Source organism: Quercus suber, unplaced genomic scaffold (genome assembly GCF_002906115.3).
Source record: "Quercus suber isolate HL8 unplaced genomic scaffold, Cork oak 2.0 scaffold_349, whole genome shotgun sequence".
Taxonomy (NCBI): domain Eukaryota; kingdom Viridiplantae; phylum Streptophyta; class Magnoliopsida; order Fagales; family Fagaceae; genus Quercus; species Quercus suber.
This window is the reverse complement of record NW_027069801.1, coordinates 265489-290596: the sequence shown is the minus strand read 5'-3', so window position 1 is coordinate 290596 and position 25108 is coordinate 265489. Positions and strand designations below refer to the sequence as shown.

Below are 25108 nucleotides of genomic sequence, written 5' to 3'. Positions count from 1 at the left end.
TGCAAGGCACATTGATGCCATTTTCTCATCCTCAAAACCCGGAGCTTCCATAACCCCTTAATTATTTTGTTTATTGTTGCATGTAATATCTATCTACATGTGAGAGTACATATGGGATTCATACATTGTGAGAGTGACGCTATGCGCATCTAATGTATGTATGTATGTATGTGTGTGTATATATATATATATATTAATTGTTAGTGTGTAGTTGTGATTGATAATTAACAGCATAACATGGTGCTTCATGCACACAATAAACCTGCTTGGTGGATGATTTTGCCTCACACAGGTAGGATTGTTTTTATAAAGAATAAAAAGTAAACTAGTATTTGAGTAAGATTGTGACTCTTGAGATTAATATATTTGTTTGTACAAATATGTACATGCTTGCCTATACAATTTTTTTCCTCTCCAACACATGTAATATCACCTCAAATTGACGAATAATGAATATGCCATAGTAGAAGCACAACACCTTCCACAACTATTCAACAACAACAACAACAACCCATGTTACATTCTTAATAGCTCACCTAAATTTTGTTATTATGCACATGGAGTAGAAGAAGAAACACTTCCAATTCCAAACCCTACACCGATATACCCCACAACACAACTAACAAATCTACATACTCATGATCAACAAAACCCACACCCACATGCCTGACTAGTCACCCATTTCCTGATTCTGCCGTTCCCCACTTCCCCTTTTCTTGTGTAACCCCAAATTCATTTCAAATATGGAACTCAATTCTTTAATCTAATGGTTAAATATAATTAGAACAACACATAAAGAACTGTATTTAAATTTTTTTCTAATTCAAATAATTTTAGTCTTTAATTTGTTTTATAACAAATTTGCGGTACACAAGAAAAATGGTAAAATTTAATTTAACGGTGAATTTATTAAAATAAACACACACACACACACACACACACACACACACACATATATATATATGAGTTACGTTTAAGTTATACTTTTTTTTTTTTGAAAAATGAAGTACCTGTTTGTGTTATTATAGTACTTCATAGTTTTTTTTTTATCAAATGAGTATTTTGAAAAATCAATCATTGGATTACATATTAATTTTATACTCTCCATTACTTACAAAATATCAAAATAATAAGAGATTAATAACCATCTCAACATAATTATTATTAAAATTTCAACCATTTTCTAATTTTAAAATTATAGGTAGAATATAAATGTGTAGATCAAATAGCAAATAGCATTTGATTAACTTAATATTTAGTGTGCATATATTAAGAATAAAGACAATAAGTCAATGACAAAAATTCTCAAAAAGTTAATTTTATAAAAAGTTATGATATTGTTTAACATAGAAAAGTTCCACGAGCTTCCAATTTGAAGTGGTGCTGTTTATCTCAACATTGAAGGCACACAACCTCCAACTAATTTGCTTGAAGTAATTATGTTTCTGATACCTGAAAATTGATATTTCAACAAGTAAAAGTGAAACAAGAAGTCAATAAGTTGGTGTCACAACTATCAAGTGATGAGTTATAAGTGTCACAACTATGTCAATCGGCATGGACCAACTATTGACAACTACTCACGTGAATAAATTGCAATAAAAATTGTGAAAATTATTATAGTAAAAAGACATGCATTTTAAAAATAAAATCTCACTAGAGGACATTTTACAATGTCATGCATTTAAGTAAAGGATAAATGACAATTTATTATGTGATAAATGATGAACAGTAAAATTGTGAACTCCCGCGAATCCACTGTTAATAACATGTATGCTATATGGATGAATTGCGAAAAAGTTGTGAAAATAACTGTATTAGATAAACATAAATTTTGAAAGTGGTAAGAGGACATTTTGAAAGTAAGAAATAAATGAGGTTCAGTAAGGGCGGTGAAAAGTGAGAGCTGTGTAAATGGAGGTTGCTGGGCAATATCAAAAATTCAAACTTCAAAGATCGAGGTGAAAGGACGGTTCTGCTGTGTTGGGATTGGACAAACTCCACAGTGCTGAATAATAACTATACACATGTACAGGTCACCAAGTACTTAAATTTCTATAGAGGTCCGGTTGGCTATGTGGCATACAGCATATCCGTACTGACTTGAACAAGTAACTGTGAGTTTAAAACTCGTAAAAATGAAAAAAATAAAATTATTTTATTATTTAATTTATTTTTTTATTATTTATAAATTTTATTGTATTTTTTTTATTATTTATGAATTTTATTATACTATTTCAACTAATTCTTATTTTTATTTATAGTATTTTTAATAATAAATTTTTAATTTTAACAAAATAATCGATATCTAAATAGGTCTTAAATATATTACGATGGAAGTAGTGTATATATATAACAGACCTACCATGAGGGTGATTTGCAATTTTGCACATATATGCATCAGCAACAGAAAGTTCTATATTTGTATTTGTATTTGATAGTTTTCTATGGCTACTAAACCAGGAATTCTCACAGGCTGGCCATGGACGCCTCTTGGAAGATTTAAGGTGGTGTCCTTATAAGCCAGTGCTCTCTCTCTCTCTCTCTCTCTCTCTCTCTCTCTCTCACACACACACACATACACAATTGAGTTTAGGTTGTAAATGCTTGTTTGTCCAGTTTATTTTTTAAGTTTTTGGACATGGGGTTGTCTGAAAACGTGCACTAAAATGTGGCATATGAACAATGGGCCGTATAATGGTGAGGTTGGTAAGTGTTTGAAATAACTTTGCTGCAGGGTTAAACACCTTACTATTTCATCCATGCACGGTGGATGAACAAATATTCTCTGGTTTAGAACTATCTGCTACCAACATATAAAAACTAGGAAGACAATACACACACACACACCCACACTCTTCCCTATTTTTCATTTGGGTTAAATTTTCTCTTTTTTACGATAATCTAGGCAGTTTCTCAACACAGCTTCTTAAGAGCTGAAGTTAGAAAATGGTTTCTTAAGGATATGGTTGTAACCAAACAAGTGGTGGATCAATGCAAGTTCAATCTTTCAAATTTTTGTAAATTTCATAATTTTTGTCACAACTATTCCACACAAACGGATTATGATTAGTTGTATATATATCACTTTTATATAGGCTAAACTTTTTTTACCACTCATAATTTTTCATGTGGACAGTTATAACAAAACTTGCGGTATTTTGTGTGATTATAGAGTTTTACTTCTAATAATTTTCCATAATCGCCTTTCCATACTTTTTGGTGGTGTTTGTCGGACTTGGCTTGAGTTTGACTTTAGGTTTGGTGCTCTAATGAACTCAGCCCATTAAAATAATGACACAAAAGTAAATAGTGTACCAGAGGAACACCTGTTAAAAGTGATGACACTAGACAAGACGGATTCAATGCAGTCTTGTCTCAATGCAATCTCAATTATTCTCTACTGTACTAAAGCTTTTTAGTTTACGAATGTTAGTCTTACATTTTATGTGTGTGTGTTTGGGGGGTGGGGGATTGTGTTCAATAAGTATAACATTAAACTATATGTATTTAATTGATTAGAACAGCCTCATGAATTACATGATATATTGATATGATAAGAATAGGTCTTTTTAAATAGTCTTTCTAAGTGGGCAAATAAGTTTATTAAAAGAAAGAAAGTAGGGCATATAAACATTTTTGCTTTGTATTATTATTATTATTGTTGTTGTTGTTGTTGTTGTTAATCCAAACTTTTGGTTTCTGCTTTAACCAAATCTTTGTTGTTTAACGTGCGTTTTTTTTTAGTACGTGATCCTAGCTCCTTGGGCCATTCATAGCACCTACTCATTCATAGTTAAGGATAAGAGTGAAAGGTCCCTTTCACTTTTCCTCATATTTCCATTTCTACTATGGAGGATGCTTCACAACCAAATATGGATTAGTCTCTCTCGTTACTGGACTGCCAAAGGCAAGAACTCGATCGTTGACAAGAGTATCGAGTTTGAGCAAGTTGATAGAGAAAGCAATTGGTCAGTAATTATTAATTAATACGGATACATACATACACACATACAAGTGTACACTTAGAAATTATAATAATCTTAATTATAAATTTGGTGTGTTTTATTTTTATTTTTCCTTACAAATATATTTGGGCAGGGATGACCAAATATTGTTCAATGGAGCCTTGTTCTACCTAGCAAGTAAGACATTGACTCAGGCAGAGAACCTACCATTGTGGAGGACAGATGGAGTAATTATGACGTTTCTTCTACATTCTGGTCCTGTAGAGTTTCTCTATTATTGGCTCCATAGAGCACTGCACCACCATTATCTTTACTCTCGCTACCATTCCCATCACCATTCTTCAATTGCCACAGAGCCTATAACTTGTAAGTTTTCTATGTATAAAATAAGGGTCCGGTTAGTATATACATTAATCATTTATTTTAAAAAAAAATTAAAAAAATTAAAAAAATTGTTAAAATAATTAATTATTTTTTCATTAAAACTTTTCTGAAATGATTTAATAAGTAAATAAAATATTTGTTTGCATTATTGGGCTAGTTAATCACTTTGTTGGTAGGTGAAAATATTTTATCTGACCTGTCCTGTTCATTGGACTCACATTTACCAAGAAAATAGTAAGTTACTATAAATGGTAACTGTAAATATATTATTTAAATTGATAAAAAAAACATATTATTTAAAAAGAGGGTTGTCAGTTATAATCATTGCAGTTGCAACCCAATTTAATTTTAAGGGCCGTCTAATAGTAGCAGTATTTAAGTATTGTTATTTAGTTTTTAGTGTTGTAGAAATACGTATTTAAATGTTATAAAAATATATGTCAAAAGGGTTATTATTGTTTAAACACTGAAAACTATTATTTAAAAGCAAGTACCAAATAGCCTTTATATTTTCTAGAGAGATAGAGAAAGTATTTTGGTGTGTTCACATGAGAGATTAGGCTCACTAGTATTAACAAGATATTAGTTTTAAAAAATGACAGTCTTTGTGAGACAGATTGTTTTACCCCAGAGCCGCGGCTCTCTCTCTCTCTCTCTCTCAAAAAAAAAAAAAATGACAGTCTCAAACTATTATAGTAAATGGGTTGTGTGTTCGTTAAAATATTGTTTTATGTTAAATTTTTTGTTTTATGTCACATTTTTTACCTAAGCCGATAGAACTAACTTTTTGAGTTCTACTTATCACTTCTACTTCTGCTGTATCTTCACCCTCTCTCATTAACTTATTTCAATTTTTTGTTAGTTGTACCTTACACTAAATCATCCTTAATTGTGCTCTTTAACATTTTTCCATAATAAATTATGGATGTTACTAATGTGTGCTCTAAGGGCACACAATAGTAAACCAATTTTGGAAAAAGTTTATCGGAAATTGAAAAAGTTTTGACAACTTTTTCAATTCCTAATAAAATTTTTCCAAAAATAGATTTGTTAATGTGTGCCCTAAGAGCACACATTAACCGGACCCATTAATTAATCATTACGATGATTTAACACATTTACAAAATAGTTTAAAGTTTCATTTGGTTATATTTTTATTGATGTAGTATTTTATTGGTCTAGGTTTTAAAACAATTATTATTATAAAAACTTGGACGTTCTTATAATGAGAGGTAGGGCCTTTTTGTAGTGGGGCCATAACATAAGCCTAGGCTAATAATGTCGGCATTTCTTAGTATCGAATACCACAATAGATTTATGTTCAGACATCATGTGTTCATATGAGTATGACTGAATGATTTTGCGTTTTTTTTTTTCTCCCAAATTTCTTAACTGAGCAATGTTTTCCCATGATTTATTAGTAATAAGCATTTTATATTAGGATTTTTGTTAAATTTAAAAATTAAATTTCTATCAAGCACATTTAAAAAATTATACTTAATTCTGTTTAATAAATAAGAGAAAAGCTAACGGATATTTTAAAAGTATTGGTTTATGAAATATTTTTAAAAATTTTGTTGGAAAAAAGAAAAAAATAATTGATTTTTTTTTTTTAGTCCTATAAAAGTTAACAAACACCCTAAAAACACACATTAACTTTACTAAAAAAAAGAAAAAAAAGAAAAAGAAAAACACCCATTAACTGGATTCAATAAATAATCAATTAGATGGCTCCTCTCTATGTAACACTAGGCCTATAAGTTTAGATCAGCTGTGGCCCCAAGCCCAATCAACCGCAGCCTAAACTGTAGGACTATCAATATTAAGACTTTTTTTTTTTTGATGGGATCAATATTAAGACATTATTACATGCACTTTGATACTAAATTTTGCATCTATAATTTAGTATGGTACCCAGTGATTAGGATCTTAATTGGTATGTGTCATTAATCATGAATTGAAAAAAATCCTAAAACATTCACATGATTAAAGATTATTGTTTAGGTTGAGTTTAAGGTCAACCAATAACTCAATCACGCGAGGGAGCCAGTGGTCCTTTATCATTAATCATTGACTTTTTTGTTATGAAAACTCACAATAATAATTGCAAGTTGAATGCCGGTGGTCCTTTATTTTATTTTTATAAATCCATTTGTTTAGGTTGAACTAAATGTAATCATGCAACAATATAAAAATCTTAAAATTCCAAACTTTTACTTTGGGTCTCAATCTCAAACCGCAGATGACAAAAATGTCAAATACATATAGTCATTTGATTTTCAACTTTTGGATGGATCAAATTTTGGATGGATCAACTTTTTTTATTTTTTATTTTTTAAAGATAAAGATAGATATTGTATTAATAATATCAAACAGTATACAAGCTAAGGGATACCCTGTTTTAACGTATATAGAACATGGGAAGGGAAAAACAATGATTACAAGGACAATATGCTCATTCGATGCATGCGTGTTAAAGCTCAGCCAATCCGAGAGTTTTTGCACGCCTAGTTTGTCCGAGAAAAGCCTCAGGAGTTCTGCTGTGCGGCCAAGAGCTGTTGGTATTCATGCAAGTATCCGATAGCCCCTTTCAGTATGTTGTTTGGATAAGCCTCAGGAGTTCTGCTGTGCGTTCAAAGTAAAACTTGTTTCTGGCATTCCAGATTGCCCAGGACGTCACTGCCCACTTCTCCATGTCTGATTTTGATAGTTTTTCCTCTAACATCCGAAAGTGCTGGAAAAAATCACACACATCATTATGGCATTTTTGGACTCCACCCCTACATTGTGCCCACACATTTCTTGCCAATGGACACTCCCACAGCAAGTGCCCTACTGTCTCGGGTTGTTGGCAGCATATTTTGCACCGCGGATCCACCTGCACTCGTATCCTATGTAGGTTGTCCCTGGTTGGCAGTGTGAGATTTTAGCTTGGAGGTGTTTAACAATGGTGAAGAAATCAATACCAGAAAACGAAAGAGACAGAGAAAGATAGAAAAGAGAATTTCTGAGAAAATGAGTGAAAATGATTATACCAAGCTTAAAGCAAATACATAACATAGAGCTTTTATTTATAGAGCCCGAGAATAAATACAAGACTAAAACTCTTGAAGCTTAATCATAACCGTTTTTGTAACAACCCAAAATAACCATCTCCGATAATCAAGGAAGGCAGTTATGATCAAGTCTGTAACTTCTCTCAGCCTTGAGTTCTGGGAATAACAGAGTGAGTCTTGAACTTGGAAGCTTGAACCTGTGAAGAAGATGGTCTCAAAACGGTGACGTTTGTGTTAATGAAAAACGCACTGTTTCCACTTACATGTGTTCACTCCTTTTATTAAGCGCACCGTTTCACTAACATTCATTTAATCATACGACACCGTTTTGAGTCTGTTCAAGTTACCGTTGGAGAAGTAGTCGTTAGACTTCATCTTCTTCTCTGTTCTTAGATTTCAAAGCTTGCTTGTGCTTTGTCTTCTTCGTTTGCACATTATCTCTAACAGGCAGAATGTTAGAGCAAGCTTGCCAGATGAACATTCTGACTTTTGGGGGTACATTGAACTTCCAAAGCTTCCTCCATAGTGGCTTCTCAGTGGCTGCTGTGGAGTGTTTGATCAGTGTCGGTGCCTTCATCCTCTGCATTACCTGATAGGCAAATTTAACCGAGAAAGATTGGGACTTATTCTCCTTCCAGATTAACACATCTTGAGTTGTTGTATTATGCTGCAATGGAATGGACATAATTTCCAAACGTGTCCTGTGTGCAAAGAGATAAAATATCTTCTCCCTATCCCATTGCATTGTGTTGCTATTTATTAAATCCTTCACCATTAATCTAGGTTGCTGTTCCCCTAAGAAGATCGGTTTGTGGGAGAGCCATTTATGTGTGGTAACTCCAGTTGACCGGCCATCACCTACTTTCCACTTGGATCCTTCAATGATAACATCCCTAGCTGCCAATAAGCTCCTCCACACATAGGAAGGGTTTCTAACCAATTCAGCATCCATAAAATAGTAGTTAGGAAAATACATTGATTTATACACCCGATAGAACAGTGAATGGGTATTGTGAATAAGTCTCCAAGCTTGCTTAGCCAACAAGCTAGGTCGAAGGCTTGAACATCCTTGAAGCCCATCCCACATTTTCCTTTCGGATTGCACAACTTTTTGCAATTGATCCAATGTATTTTCTTCTCATCCTTTATCTGACCCCTCCAATATTTGGCCAAAGTGGAGCTTATCGTGTCACATAAGGCTTTTGGGATTTTGAAAATTGCCATGGTGTAGGTAGGTATTGCTTGGGCCACCGTTTTTAGAAGTATCTACATTCCTGCTTTCGAAATAAATTTCTTCTTCCACCTATCACTCTCTTTGTTATCCTCTCTTGTAGGCCTTTAAATGTGTTAACCTTTGATTTTCCCCCCATCATAGGCAAGCCGAGATAAGCTTCACAATCCTCCATAACTCTAGCCCCAAAAAGTGCCTGTATGTCCTTTCTAACTGATTGGCCTGTGTTTCGGCTGAAAAAGATGGATGTTTTTTGTCTATTAATTGCTTGCCTTGAGGCTGCCTCATATCTTTCCAAGATTTCTAACAGTTGCTGCCCTTCATTCACCGTGGCTTGGCAAAAGATGAAACTATCATCTGCAAATAATAGGTGAGAGATACACACTCTGTTTGCACATGATAGGATTCCATGCAAAGTTTGTTTGTCCACTGCCTTTCTAATAACAGAAGAGAGGCCTTTTGCACTTAATGGGAAGAGGTATGGGGAGAGTGGGTCACCTTGTTTTATCCCATGAGAAGGAGAGATGTAACCTTTTGGTTCCCCATTTATAAGCACAGAGTATGTGGTTGTATGCACAGTCTCCATGGCTAAGTGAACCCATCTGTCATCAAATCCCAACTTGAGCATGATCTTTCGAAGAAAATCCCACTCCACTCGGTCATAAGCCTTACTAATATCTAGTTTAATTACCATCTGCCCTTTCTTTTCTGTTCTTTTATTCCGCATCCTTTGCAACGCTTCAAAAGCTACAATGGTATTATCAATAATCAAACGATTAGGAACAAAAGCACTTTGTGAATCCGATATTACACATGGTAGGATGAGTTTCAACCGATTGGCTAAAACTTAAGACACAATTCTAGATACAAAATTCCCTAGACTGATGAGTCGATAGTCAGAGACATATTTAGGCTCATTTATTTTTGGAATTAGGACAATGTGAGTATAGTTCATCTTATGCAATAGATGACCAGAATGCAATACAGATAGAACAGCACTAGTAACATCACTTCCTACTATATGCCAATATTTCTAAAAAAAGAAAGGGGACATACCATCAGGTCTAGGAGATTTGGAAGGGTACATAGTGAACAATGCCCTTTAAACCTCCTATAGGGTGTAGGGTTGGAGAAGTGAGTGGTTCATAGTTGGGGTTGCCACCTTGTCCACTGATTCCATATTTGTTGGGTGTGATGTTGTGAAGAAATTTTGGAAATAGGATTCGGCCACCATAGCAATGTCAGATTCAGTTGTACACCACCTCCCATTCTCATCCACAAAACCATTGATATGATTTTTTTGTCGCCTTTGGCTTGCTCTTTGATGAAAGTATTTAGTGTTTTTGTCCCATGTAGGGAGCCAAATTGACCTGGATCTTTGTCTCCAAAAAAATTCGTCCTGGAATAATAATGAATTAATCTCATCCTTCACCTTTTGTATTTCCTCCAAATTTTCGGCCCTATTCATGGAAGTCAAAATTCCAATGCTTGATACTTCTCTTCAATTTTCATCCTTGAGTTGCCTAAAGTTTTACTCCACCCCACCAAAGCCACACGACACCTCTTTATTCTTTCAAATAGCTGGTACATTAGACTACCAGTGGGAGCCACATCATTCAATGCCTCCCTTTTGACATTTTCACAATCTAGATGTAGAGCCCATTTTTCTTCAAATCTGCTTGTCTTCCTTTTATGTCTACAAACCCGTGAATCTGCTTGAGTGGTAATTATGATTGGATCATGATCAGAGTATGCGGCTTGAAGGTGGTGTACCTTGCTATGAGGAAACATGTCCCGCCATTCGATAGTTGCACATGCTCGATCCAACCTTTCTTGAACGAACTCATTCCCAAGTCTACCATTCCTTCAAGTGAATATATTTCCAATGAATTCGAGGTCGATCAACCCACAATGTAACAGTGCACTACGAAAATCCACCATGCGTCATAGTGAACGTGGATGTCTCCCTTGTTTTTCATTGGATGACAATATTTCATTGTAATCCCCCATACACAGCCAAAGCAGGGTGTCTCTAGAATGGAGATGCCTCAGATATTCCCAAGACTCATGTTTGCGATGCTCCTCCTGTCTCCCATAAAAACTGGTTAATCCCCATGGTGATGCGATATCAGTCATAATCCGGGTGTCAATGTGGTTTAAGGAGTAGGTTTGGATATGTACGTTGACATGTGCCTTCCATAACATTGCCAAGCCACCTGCTCTTCGGACACATGGAACTGCTAGCATGGAATCATAGTGTAGCTCTGCTTTTATATTCCTTATCTCTTCCACAGTTTGTTTCATCTCCATGAGAAACAAAACATCGAGAACTTTTTCCCTCAACAAGTGAGAGAGGATAGTGCTTGCACGAAGGTTTCCAAGCCCCCGACAATTCTAGCTTAGGACAATCATTGGACTCGGCGGGGCTAGGTATTAGCCTTTGCCGTTGTGCTTTTTTGAGTTTTGCCAGACACCTTTGTACATTTGCTTCTATCCCCCCATCTTCTGTCTCTGCCCCATGTTTTTTCCCTATGCTCCCAGTGCCAAGTTTTTTTTTTCTTCAGTGCCTACCTTTTGCTCCCTAGTAATTTGAGTCCACTTAGGAACCTTTGTTTTGGGACTTTTAGTGAGCTCACGTGACTGCCCACCCATGCCTTTTTGAATTTTACTTTCAGCATGTTTCAAACTACTTCCCATATTATTCATATATTCAATTGGCACATTGATAAACTTTCCAACAATTGCTTCCTGATTATACTCCTCATTAATTGCTTTACGTTGCCTACACTCCATAATATCCAGGTTTCCCTCATTTAGCACATCAGTTTCAGATATTGAAGGAATAGGATTACTATTACCCGAAATAAATGGTTGGTGTGTGTATCCGTTACCCCACCATTAATGCCATAAATTTCGGGATTTGTAGGTGTGAGAGGATTGTCCATCTCAGCGCCGTCGATCTATGGCCTTTCCTCACTCTCCGCTGCTTGCCGACGTGGTGGGCTAGGTTGCTTCCTCCCTGGTGGGCCTTTCGCTTTTGAAAGCCTACTCTCAGCCATTCTCCATATGGAATCTCCTCCCCATCCTGCACAATTGAGTTGGTGCATGATTTTGCCTCATGACCAAGTAAACCACAATGGAAACATAACCCCAAGAGACGTTCATATTAGAAGGCCACCCAAACCTTATCACCTTCCGGACTAAGCATAGGAGCCCCTCGGCGAATTGGTTTGTCCAGCGGCATCTCGACTTGGACCCGAAGAAAACATGCCTAGTCAGATGCAAAAGCTTTGGTGTCCACCTCAATGACTCTGCCAATCCTCTTCCGATATCCCTTCCAGCTTCCTCATTTATCAGATCAAAGGGTAATCCCCACACTAGTACCTAAATCGGAATAGTTAGAAAATTTATTGAGAAAGCCATCATTCCTTTCTCCCACCTTCGTAGTAGTAGTATGTGATTGTCAAAACTCCATGGTCCATTGTTGATCACCCAGTTAACTTGACTTTCCATTTTGAATTTGAATTGGAACAGCCCATCCTTGACATCTATTATTTTCATATCATTTCCCATCTTGCAGGTTGAGCGTAACAAATTTTTAGCGGCTCGAAAATTGATCGGTTTTGTTGTGTGAAATCGTCCAAGCAAGCTGAGGGAGCAATCTTCAAGATTCTTCGCATGATGCTCCAAGTGCACCATGATCACCTCTCCTTCCTCTTCCGTCAGACTAACTCTCTGAAGCCGTTCTATGAAGTTTGAGTCCATGCTGATAGGGAATGAAAGAAAAGTTTATTAATTCTAGGATGATTAACAACCCACACTAACAGTAGGGTAGGGAAGAAAATGTCTCACACTAGGGGAGAAAGAAAGTCTCCTAACTAGAGAGGAGAAGCCAAAAAGATTTCCTTGGATGGATCACTAAGTATAATTATTTAACAAAATAAAAAACACCAACCTTACAATTATGCATAACAATTAACAAATCCCTATGTATTATTGGTAAAGGGAGTTTGGCTGGGGGAATTAGGAGCATATATTCCTATGGTTGAAGACTTAAAAATTAATGTGAAGTCACATTAATTTTGGAAATGTTAGTGGGTTTTAGTTAGTTCAACTAGTAAAGTTTTCGATGATTGAATAAGAAATCTGAGGTTCAATTCCCGCTTATACCAAAAACTAATTGGTGTCTTGGTGTGATAATAAAGAGTTATTATCAGGAACGAACACAATAAGTTGAAACTCCCTCAAAATATTTTTTTGGAAATGTTATTATCAACAATAATATTTATACTTTCAATAATTGGAATACTATTTTTTGGTGTTCACTATTCAAATGTTTCAAGATATCCTCACTTTATATATATATATATATATATGGTTTTATAAGGTACAACTTTGGATTTTTATGTGAATATCAATTTAGTTTCTACATTTCCAATCTGAATAAATAGCTTCATAAATATTATATATGGTAGAATCTTTCACTAAATTTTTTATTAAATCATAATGGAATTAATCATATTATATGACAATTTTTTGTTTTTTCAGCTGTCATTCATCCGTTTGCGGAGCACATAGCATATTTCGCGCTGTTTTCCATACCAATGTTAACAGCGACACTTACTGATACTGCCTCTATTGCATCCATTGCTAGCTACCTCACATATATTGATTTTATGAATAATATGGGTCACTGCAATCATGAGCTCATTCCAAAATGGCTCTTTTCCATCTTTCCTCCACTGAAGTACCTCATGTACACCCCCTCGTAAGTCTCTCAAGCCCTTTCTTTCACCTTAATTTCTATTGCCTTTGTCCCATATTGTTGGTAGATTATGAAATTTATTTATTCACTTTTCAGCTAGGACTACATTTTGTAACATCTTAAAATGAAATTAAAAAAAAAACCAAAAATTTAGAACGAGAGAGTGTTTTAGTTGTACTTATTTTATAATTTTTCTCTTTGATCTAGCAAAAAGATTATTGTGTGGTATCCAACTATATCTAACACAAACACACAAATACATTGAGAGAGAGAGAGAGAGAGAGAGAGAGAGAGAGAGAGAGAGAGAGAGAGAGAGAGAGAGAGGGAGCTACACCTTATTTTATTTGTCCACTATTATTCTATATACAATATCCTAAATCATTATATATCCATTCTTTTTAGTACAATTTCAACAATAATTCTTCTTTTTTATTAACAATTTTTAAAGTGCGTCGCTATTACACTCCTTTATTTTGTTGAAAAATTTAATGCGTTTGTTTGTTTGCATAATATATAATTTAAGAGTTTTATTAACGTATGCCCTTAGAGCATTAGGTATAACTCAAAATATACTAATTTTAGCATCAAAGCACAAAAAGCATGCATTATCCGGGCTTCCAATTGTTAAAAAAAAAAAAAAAAAAATACAATAGTGTTTCAGTAACGTCTTAGATGTAAGACGCTACCGTAGAGGGCTTGTATAATTTTTTATTACTTTGTTCTCTCACCCTCTTTCACTTTCTCTTTTTCTCCCACTCTCTCTCTTTGTGTCACTGTCCTCACTCCTCTCTTACATCTCTCTCTCGTTCAAGACTTGCCACTGGAGCTTCTTGGGCCGTTTTGCATGGAGTTCATTTTGGGGTGTGTGGGTTGTGGCGAGGTTGTGCATGGAGATTGGCGTGGCGAGGCGGGTTTTGATTTTGGGTGGGTTCCGATAGGGTTTTAATCGGTGTGGGTTTCGTGGAGATCAGGTTTTGATAGGCGTGGATTCTGTGGAGATCGAGTTTTGATTGCGTGGGTTCCGAAATAATGGGTTTGTTGGTTTTATGATTTAATGAGTTTGTTGGTTTTCTGATTTAAGGGCTTTTGATGGCTGGCGCGTGGCATGGTGGTGGTGATTGTTGTTTTTGTGGTTTTTTATGGTGGTTGCTGGTGGTAGTAGCTGAGTTTCAGTGGTTGGGTGGTGGGCGATGGTGGATTGAGTTGAGTATGGGTTTGGGTGGTGGCTAGTGGCTGGTTGTTGGTGGCCAGAGGATGAGCTATTTGACTTCGGGTGGTTTGTGGTTCAAAGAAAGAGACACCAAGGAATAGAAACAGAGAGATGGGGGAGAAGAGAGAGGGAGAGTTATATGGTAATATATTATATTATTTTATTCGGTAATATATATTATTTTGATGAGTTGTATGATAGAATAGAAATTGGGATAATGAGTGTATTGTAAAATAGTATGGTATAATAGATAAAACAACTTTTAAGATGGTAAAATGAGATATTTCTAAAAAACCGGGTGCTAATGCTCTTAAAGCATACATTAGTTAACTATTTTAAAGAAAATTTTATGAAAAAAATGAAAAAGTTACCAATTGTTTTGACAACTTTTTCAATTCCCCCAAAAATATTTTTAAAAATAGATAAATAATGTGTGTCCCGGCCCTAGGGACATATATTAATTGGACCCATAATTTAAATTAAAAAAGAATTATGTTTGAACACTTTAATTTTTTATTCACAGGATAGCACCATATTTTATCTAATGAGAAAAGAAGAAGAAGAAGAAGAAGAATATAATATATTAAATGTTTGTCAATGAATGACCTTTTGCATTTTGCAACACCATTTCCAAACTTGAAATATTGCGTTTTGACGTAGTTATACACACTTGTCAACAACAGTTTTTACGCCAAACCTAACATTTTGGGATCCACATTTACATTTTACTGGATATTTTTAGGATAATTGTTAATAAATTATTTAAAAAAAGTTTTTATACTTTTTTTTATGGAAAATTGAAAAAAGTTGTTAAAATATTAATTGCTTTTTTTTTTCTTATAAATTTTTTTCTAAAATGGTTCACTAACAAATGCCCTTAAAGCATTCATTAATATTTTAGAATTTTTTTTAATGAAAAAGTAAAAAAATTACTAACTTTTTAAACAATTTTTTTAATTCTTCATAAAATATTTTCAAAAATAAATGATTAATAAATATTCTAAGAGCATACATTAATTGAACCCATATACATATATAAACTTGTCCAGCCTAGGTCAATGAGTGGGTCGGGAAATTGCTCAACCGTGCCTGTTCAATTGTTAATGCATATCATACTGTCATGCCATTTTCCTAAAAAAAAAAAAAAAAAAAAACAACAACAACAACAAAAAAATATGCAAAATTCAATGTCATGCTCATGACATATCTTTTGGTCGGAGTTTGGACGACTTCCAAATTAAGAATGGTTTTGTCTTTTGCTATGAATAGGAATATGATTGAATAACCTTAAAAATAAAAAACAATAAAAAGAAGATTGAATAACATTCGGTCCTTTATTTTAATCCCCATGTAATAAACATGTTATTTTCATACCTTATTTTTCGTTCTCATCTTTGAGACTATTCTTAAAATATTTCATTTATGTGAGTGATGCATGTATCTCATAAATTTAAATATAAACCTGACCCTACCTCAGTGACAAGTTTTTTTCCCCCCTACCGGGGTGACTGTTGATATAATTAATTAAAGATGATATTGTTAAAATTATAGCAGTTAAATGATTAAATATATAAAATTTTAAGATAATTGATAATTTAAAATGATTTCATATTAAGGGAAAATTTAGCTCATACTAGAGATGAAAAATTAAAATAATGATTAAATGATTACATTTACCATTTCTTAATAATTTAAACTTTTGATACAATCGATAATTTAAGAGACATGTCAATTCTAGCTCCAACAGTAGAAGAAGACCAAAAAAAAAAAAAAAAAAACTCCCAATCTTGTTTCCTCTAACTGCATCACTTTCAAGCATACTCTCTCTAGATTGTCAGTGATTAGGACTTACGAGTGGTTGGTGTAAGCTTGGGAAATTGTGCATGGGTTGGGATAGAATGGTAACAGAGTATTGATGAAGATGAATTCAATTGTGGATGTTTGGGCTGGTTGATTGGTGAGTTTGAGGATTAATTTTAGGGTGGCATGCAAGGTGTGCATTTGTCAGGTGGGTTTTTGCGTGGCTCTCATTGTTGATTGCTAGCAATAATATTGATAGGACAGAGTGGTGACCCATGGTGGTTTCATGCTTTGTTTTGTGGTGGTAGTGGAGCTGTTTTAGCTATGTGTGTTGGCCTTAGTTGGGTTGATTTGTAAAGATTTGAAGGATATGGTGTTTAGCTTCATAAAATCTTGTTTATGTTCGTTTATTTAATAAATGAACCAAACCATCAAGTCTAAGTATCGACTAATAAACAAGTCAAACTTAATAATGTGTTTAGCAATAAGCTTGTCAATATGAAACTCAATTCAATTATATATAATACTATATGTCTATATGTAGAGATTTGATATTAAATTGTGTGAGTTTATAAATAATTTAATTATAAGATATAAATTAACAATATTTGGTCCTTTATTTTAATCCCCATGTTAAAAATATGTCATTTTCATACCCCATTTTTGTCCTCATATCTTTGAGACTGTTTTCAAATTATTCCTTTCATTTATTTATGAGTGATGCATGTGTCCCTTAAATATTAATATAAACCAGAACCTACCAGTGTGATAAGGTTTTTCCCCCTGCCTAAGTGACAATTGATCTAATTAAAAAGATGACATTGTTAGAATATAGCTAAGTAATTAAATTCATTATTTTTTTAATAGTTTAGGTTTCTTGGAAAATCGATAATTTAACACGATATTACATTAAGGGAAATATTAACGGGTATCTTATAGTACTTGTTAAGGATAATTTATTGTGGGGCTCACTTAATAAAAAATTAGTATAAATTGATGAGGGGACAGAAAATATTACTAAAAGAAAAAATGGAACTCAAAAAGTTTTTTTTTTTTTTTTTTTTTTGGTTCTACACCTTATAAAGTTAGTAAAAAATCTTATATATATTATAATAAATATAAAAGTTTATCATAAAACATTTCCTCAATTCAGAACTAATTATTCATGGTTTTAGACTTTAGTATCAATTAAAAGAAAAAAAAAACACAATATAAAAAATAGAAAGGTTAAAAGTTACCATTGCATATTAAGAAAACAAATAATACTAATAAGTTAATGCAAATAAGTTATCATTCTATCCTAACAAAAATTCAAAAATTACAAAACTTTAAAAAAAAAAAAAAAAAAAAAACTGTTTTTTGTACCGGCCGGTACGGGCAATATTTTTTCCGGTACGAAACAGAGGGATATTCTATACTGGATTACTGGCCGATACGGTATATTCCGGCCATACCGGCCGGTACGGTACGGAATTCACTTCCTTGGTTTCTACCCCTTATAAAGTTAGTAAAAAATCTAACATAAAAGAATATGATTTGATATAAAGTTGTTTGTTAAAGGACACCTTATGGTGCCCGTTAACGCTACCCTTATAATAAAGGGTAGTTTAAAGCCTACACGTGAGGAGAAGTATTAGAATTATGATTTAATGGATTAGTTATATCCAATTAATTCAAATAATATAGTTTTAATCATAATTTATTTATTAATTTAAAGTAAAAAATAATTTGTTAATCAAATATATTTTATAAGTAGAAATTTGTGAACAAGTAAAAATTATATTCATGATTTTAGTATATATGGAAAAAATAAAAAGTTAATCAAATAGTTTATGAACAAGCTAAAACTTGTTTGATAAGAAAATAAATCAAGTTTGAATAACTAATATAGTTTGTTGATGATTTTGAATTTGATTTATGTTTAATATAAAATTAAAGAAATAATCATGAACTTTTAATATGCAATTTGATTTGGCTTGTTTGTATCCATAGATTTTGTAAAATATGAGTGCTCAATCATCATCATCATTCTTAATATAATTATTATTCCTATCCATAATGGTTTTGGTTTGGGCAAAACAGGTTTCACTCTCTACATCATACACAATTTCGTACCAATTATTCACTGTTCATGCCACTCTATGACTACATATATAGTACCGTGGACAAATGTACGGATGAACTATATGAAATTTCACTCAGAAGGGAAGCAGAATTACCAGATGTAGTGCACCTAACTCATCTAACTACACCTGAGTCCATCTATCATCTCAGGCTTGGTTTTGCCTCTTTGGCCTCCAAACCATACACATCAAAATGGTACTTCTCATTGATTTGGCCTGTGACATTGTGGTCTATGATGTTAAATTGGTTATATGGCCGCACTTTCATTGTTGAGAGATACCGTTTTAATAAACTCAGATTACAAAGTTGGGTCATACCAAAATACAGAATACAAGTAAGAAATGATTTTTCTATGTTATTAACTGTTTACTTATTTTTGTTTCTTTCTTTCAATCATATGTGATTTATTTTTCTCAATACTTTTGCGTGCAGTACTTTCTGCAATGGCAAAATGAGACTATAAATAACTTAATTGAGGAAGCCATACTGGAAGCAGAGGAAAGAGGTGCTAAAGTATTAAGCTTGGGTCTCTTGAATCAGGTAAGTTTCAGTTCTTGCTTGAATTTTTATTTTATTTTTTCTATAATTTAATTTCCAACTCTAGGTGATATATTCATCATGATTTTTAACTAAAATTCCCCTTCCTTCATTTTCTTTGTTATTTAATTTCTCCAACTTTGCTGTCACACTAACAATTCAGATAGTCAATGTACTTTCCCATGCGCCCGTTGATTATTTTTATATATATATATATATATTTATTTATTTATTTGTAGAATCCCTATAAATTTCAAGAATGATGTTAGAGATAATTATAAATTTTAATATATAAACCTTATAAATTGATATGTTACTAATTACAAAAAAAAAAAAAAGACTTTATTTATTATGTTATTGAAATGATACCAACAACATTACTATTATGTCAGTTTATAAATATTTTGTAGTAAAATTGATAGTATAACTTTATATTGTTTTTACTTTTTGCTTAATATAATTAAGTTGGGTTGGGGATTCGAGCCCAAATTTTCCTATTGAAATAATCGGATCTAATAATGTTGTTGAGTTATAGGACTCTTGACAAGTACAAACTCTAGCATTCTCTAGAATTTAATAGCCTTCACATGAAAATCTTCAAATTATTTATTTATTTATTTTTATTTTTAACTTTAGTCTATAGGATACATATCATTATTATTAAGAATACCATTTATCATTGGATGCAGGGAGATGAGCTTAATAGATATGGTGCACTTTATGTTGAGAGGTACCCTAAGCTAAATGTGAAGGTCGTAGATGGGAGTAGTCTGGCAGTTGCTGTTCTGCTAAACAGCATTCCCAGAGGAACAACCCAAGTGGTTCTTAGAGGCAAACTCACCAAGGTTGCCTACGCCTTGGCCTTTAACTTATGCCAAAGGGGTATCAAGGTACGCTTATTTTGTTCAAGCCAACACAAAAAGAAGGCCAAACTCGATTTTGGGTCACACACTTTCATACTTTGAAAGCATGGTGTTATTCAATGTTCTGTACTTTTGCTGCACTCTGCACAATCGAATTAATTGATACACAACTTGAACATTATGAAAGTCTTCTTAAACTTTTTTGTCTTACTTTATGCTTCACAGAATACAAAAAAGTAGGATAGAAGATTTTTATTCTACTACACGTATATGTGGTAATTAATTTAAATGACTTTGGTTTGGCCTATAATATGGCAAGAGAAAATTTCTTTACCTTCTCTTTAGAATAGATCCAACAAAAAAAAAAAATTTGCATGAGCACGTACACATTATGCCTTGGCCTTTACCCTATGCCCAAGGGGGATCAAGGTACGTTTATTTTGTTCAAGCAAAATCGACGTTGGGCCACAGGCAAAGTCTGGCTTAGGATATGATTATTATTATTATTATTATTATTATTTTTTCATGTTACAGCCCAATGGGCTTGTATATAAGCTAACAGTTTCATACTTTTTTTTTTTTTTTTTTGGGTTGGGGAAAGAGGGAGGGGGGTGGGGGGTGTTAAAAACACTTTCATACTTTGTAAGCATGGTATTCAATGTTATGTACTTTTGCCGAGGCAAAGGAAATTTAGTGCAATTTTCACTGGCAAATATCTTGATACATAAAGTGAACATTATGAAAGTCTTCTCAGAGCATAGAAGTTTTACTTGATACAAAATTTATGTCCCACTTTATGCTTCACGAAATATTCAATTTCTTTTATTTTTTTTTATTTTTTAGAGTTTCAACTTATGGTGTTTGCTTCTGATAATAGTTTTTTATTATTAGATTAAGATACTAATTAGTTTTTGGTGTAGGTGGAGATTGAACCCTAGATCTTTCATTTAATCATTGGAGACTTTACTAATTGAGCTAACTAGAACTCACACGGAATATACAAAGTTGGGATACAAAATTTGTATTCTTATTTATGTATATGTAGCAATCATTTTGAATAACTTCAGTTTGACTTAATATGGTAAAAAAAAAAAAAAAATTATTTACCTTCTCCTTAAATAGGAAAAAAAAAAATGCATGGGCACATACATGATAAGACATGAAACACAATGATATGATATTTTTTGCAAAATTAAGATGTGACATTGTGGGTATATGACAATTAATTAGTTAATTATATTAATCTTTAGTTATAATTTATTTTTAGACACATTTATGAATGTTTTAAGTTTTCAAAATATATAAAAATGATCAATATCTTTAAAAATATATTGGAAATCAAATGATTTTTTTCCAAATAGAAAAACATTTTCTTTTTTCCTCCCAACAGATTGAGGACATGCCCCATGGAATGTCTCAAGCATGTATGTGTGTGACTTTTGGGGTGTTCATGCTTATATTTTTTTTATTTACTTACAATACATGGGGGAGAGGAATTCAAATTCAGGTTTTATAATTTCCTTACTAGGATAATTAGGTAATTCTATTGAACTACAAGACTGTTTAGGAAATGTATTTGTGCTTCTTAATTAGTAAAACATTGGAGAGAACGAGTTCTTTTCTTTTTCTACATTCATAAGTTGCAATAAAAAATTTATTCATAACAAGGGTCTAATTCCTTTTTAATCTAACATAATTCAGGTGCTTACAATACGAGAGGATGAGTTTTTGAAGCTAAACAAATCGTTCAACACCAATTCTGAAAGTAATTTGATATTTTCAGTAAGTTATTCTCAAAAGGTAAGTCTATGAAATTTTTACTGTTTTAGTTCAATTATATTCATATTGTGTTATTAAAGAATATATAGCAACTTTGAACCTTAGAAACAGTAAGATCATTATGAATTTTTGTAGATTTGGTTAGTGGGAGATGAATTGGATGAAGAAGAACAGTTAAAGGCGCCCAAAGGAACATTGTTTATTCCCTTCTCACAATTCCCACCAAAGAAATTGCGCAAAGACTGTTACTACCATAGCCCTCCAGCAATGGTGACTCCAAGGTCTCTCGAGAATATGCACTCTTGTGAGGTTAGTAGAGAATCCTTCCAAGGTCTCTTTATTGATGCCATTATATGAATATAGAGAAGTTAGAAAAAATAAAGTGGCATGCATGTCATATATTGTGGAAAGTGGAAAATATAATTACGTTTGAGCTAGTTTCAATATTAACATCATGAAGCGTGCAAACTAATGATCAAATTGTGGGAACAAAATTGGCCTCTACCATTTTTGGGCAAAATAAGTAGCATTCTACCCCTTTTCCAAACTAATTAAGGAAATACTTCTCTTTTGAAACTCGACTTACTCAAAATCGAGTTTAAAATATATATATATATATATAGAGAGAGAGAGAGAGCTCTATAGTGATGTTTTTAAGGACCTATAGTGACGTTTTAAGGACCTATAGTGGCGTTTTGTAACTTGAGCTCCACGAAATTGAGTTATATGCAATCTTTTTACGTATGAACTCGAGTTACAAAACGCTACTATAGGTCTTTAAAAACGTCACTATAAGGTTTAACTCGATTTAGAGAAAGTCGAGTTTCAAAAGATGGGCATATCCCTAATTAGTTTAGAAAATGGGGCAAAATGCTACTTAGTTTGTCCGAAAAGGGCAAAGGCCAATTTTGTCCCAAATAGTAGTTACGGATAGAGGAGTAATTCTTATGTACTCTCGGAGTACGGTGAATGGTCCACTCATTAAATTCATAGTAGGGTGATGATCCACTTCATAATGTTAATGAGTGGTCCACAATTTGATCATTAGTTTGCTAATGGTCCACTCATTTAATGAAGCGTGCAAACTAATGATCAAAGTGGCATGCATGCTTTGCGTATAAACACTATTTTACTATATTATGAGAGTATCTAACTTTTACAAGTTGGTCAACTTGTAAAACTGTTACAAGTATTATTATTGCTTTAAACAAGTTAGTTTGTGCATATTTTTTAAATTGTAAAATTTGCAATAATTTTAGAATTTTCCAATACCGCTATTGCTCAAGAGAAACCTCTTCAATCATCACTTTGTATTATAATAAATCATATATGATATATGTCATATCTAAGAGATCTATCTACAAGCCTCTCCATTACACTTTAATGAAGTGTATTTCATGATTAAAAGTTTATTTGTTAAATTTGACAGTGTATAGAGTATCATATTAATGATATAGCACCTAAATACACTTTTAGATTTATAATATTTAATATGAATAATAAAATATATCAATTTCAAATGGAGAAAATCTTAATACCTAAATTTATAGAAAACAAAGGCTTCTTTGTCGGTATTGAAAAGACTTCTTCAAATGAAACCTTTGAGCCTATTTAACTTCTTCCATTGGGTGGTAATGCTGGAGGAAAGAATTAGTATTTGTGAGCATAATTAAGCTAATCAAGACATGAATAAACCAAAGATTTGCATCTACAAAACATACATATATGTGTCCTCTGAGTAATTCTTAGCTGCTTTTGGAGTATGAAGAATGGTACTCTTTCCTCTTCAACTTAATTTTGGATTTATCACTACTTTATCTAAAATGGAAGAGAAACTTTAATTTTGGGTAGTCTAGTAATAGTTGAAAATGTTTCTTTCAATGCAAATGCAAAGCATGCACACTTTTTTTTTTTTTCTTCTTCGTTTACAAGAGTTTGTGTTTTGAATATGTGGCAGAATTGGTTTCCAAGAAGAGTGATGAATGCTTGGCGTATAGCTGGGATTGTGCATGCTTTGGAAGGATGGAATGAACACGAGTGCGGTAACACAATGTCCAACATTGAGAAAGTTTGGCAAGCAAGTCTTCAACATGGATTTCAGCCTTTGCTGCTTCCAACTGAATCAAAATGCTAATAGCTTACTATAAGATATGAAAATGTACCTGCCTGAGCTATTGCATCAAATCAATGCTTGATGGGATTGATTTTGGTGAATAGACTATTAATACTTCTCAATTTGGGTTTTAACGATCATATTCTCTCTCATATGAATGATTTGAAATTCTCCTATTGTTATATGAGAAAAGTTAATGGATATCCTTAGGGTATTAATTTAAAAAATTCTTTTAAAATAATTGATTTTTTTGACAATTTTTATATTTCTCATTAAAATAGTATCAAAATTTTCTTAAAATGATCAATTAACAAATGGTTTAAGGGCACTAGTTAATTAGGAGAAAATATTTGGTATTAAATGGTATTATGTCAGCGGTATCAAAATCTAATAAATGTAAGACATATCAACAAAAAATAAAAAACCCACTAACAATTGAAAAATATGTATTAGTGAGTAATTATTTTTGCATAAATGTCTTTCATTTATTAGATTTTAATACAGATAATGTGGTATATCACTTGATACAAAATATTTTTTTCATTAACTAGACCCTTGTTATATTGATTCAGTTTCAATAATTTATCTACAGGCTAATTAACACCAAAGTTGGGAATGCGTTGCTTTGAAAAAAGTAAACTTACTCAATCACAGACGCATAGACTGATAGACAGACTAAATACACACATTTTGATTGGAAAACTAAATTAACACAAGCAGCCATCGATTTAAAGGAATGCAAAGTTTGACTGAGCTCATAAATATATGTGCTATCTTAGTTTAAGTTGGGTAAGCTAGATTGTCTATATTTGAACTTCACGGAACTGCAATTTATATATGATTCAACTGATTTAGTCCAATATAGAGTATTGTGTGTTGTGTACAGTTATATTAGGTGACTATTCAATATTCATACATGAGCTCCTTGCCTCTTCGTTTACACGGTCAAGAGTATTTTTTCTTGTAGACAATTTTTTCTATTGGCACAAACGCGGAACAAAAATGAAAATCTCAATGAGAAATAGACATTAAGATTTATTATCATAGAATAATCATAACACGTATCTGTTTAACATTAGCTTATAAATTCAGTTTTTAGTTTTTATATACAGTTTTTAAAATTTTACCTTTTCAAAAATTTTCAAAGTACGATTATACTTTAATACATTTTCAACCAAAAAAAAAAAATCAGTAAAAAGCTAGATAATTTGTTTATTTGTTTAATTCCAAGGTCAAATGTACGTTTGCTTAAGCTTAACCCAACATAGAAAAGTATTA

At 32.8% G+C, this 25108-nt stretch overlaps 1 protein-coding gene across 1 annotated transcript; it reads left to right on the top strand.

Moving 5' to 3' along the window:
• Window positions 1–2419: 2419 nt before the first annotated feature.
• LOC112009915 (very-long-chain aldehyde decarbonylase CER1) lies at window positions 2420–23874 on the top strand. The gene is made up of 10 exons (XM_065760000.1): window positions 2420–2507; window positions 3748–3971; window positions 4102–4334; window positions 13188–13407; window positions 18497–18872; window positions 18971–19078; window positions 19765–19965; window positions 21640–21738; window positions 21853–22026; window positions 23675–23874. Exons 1-10 carry the CDS (start codon window positions 2448–2450, stop codon window positions 23849–23851), a joined length of 1872 nt encoding a protein of 623 aa, XP_065616072.1. The 5' UTR covers window positions 2420–2447; the 3' UTR covers window positions 23852–23874.
• The last annotated feature ends 1234 nt before the right edge of the window (window positions 23875–25108 follow it).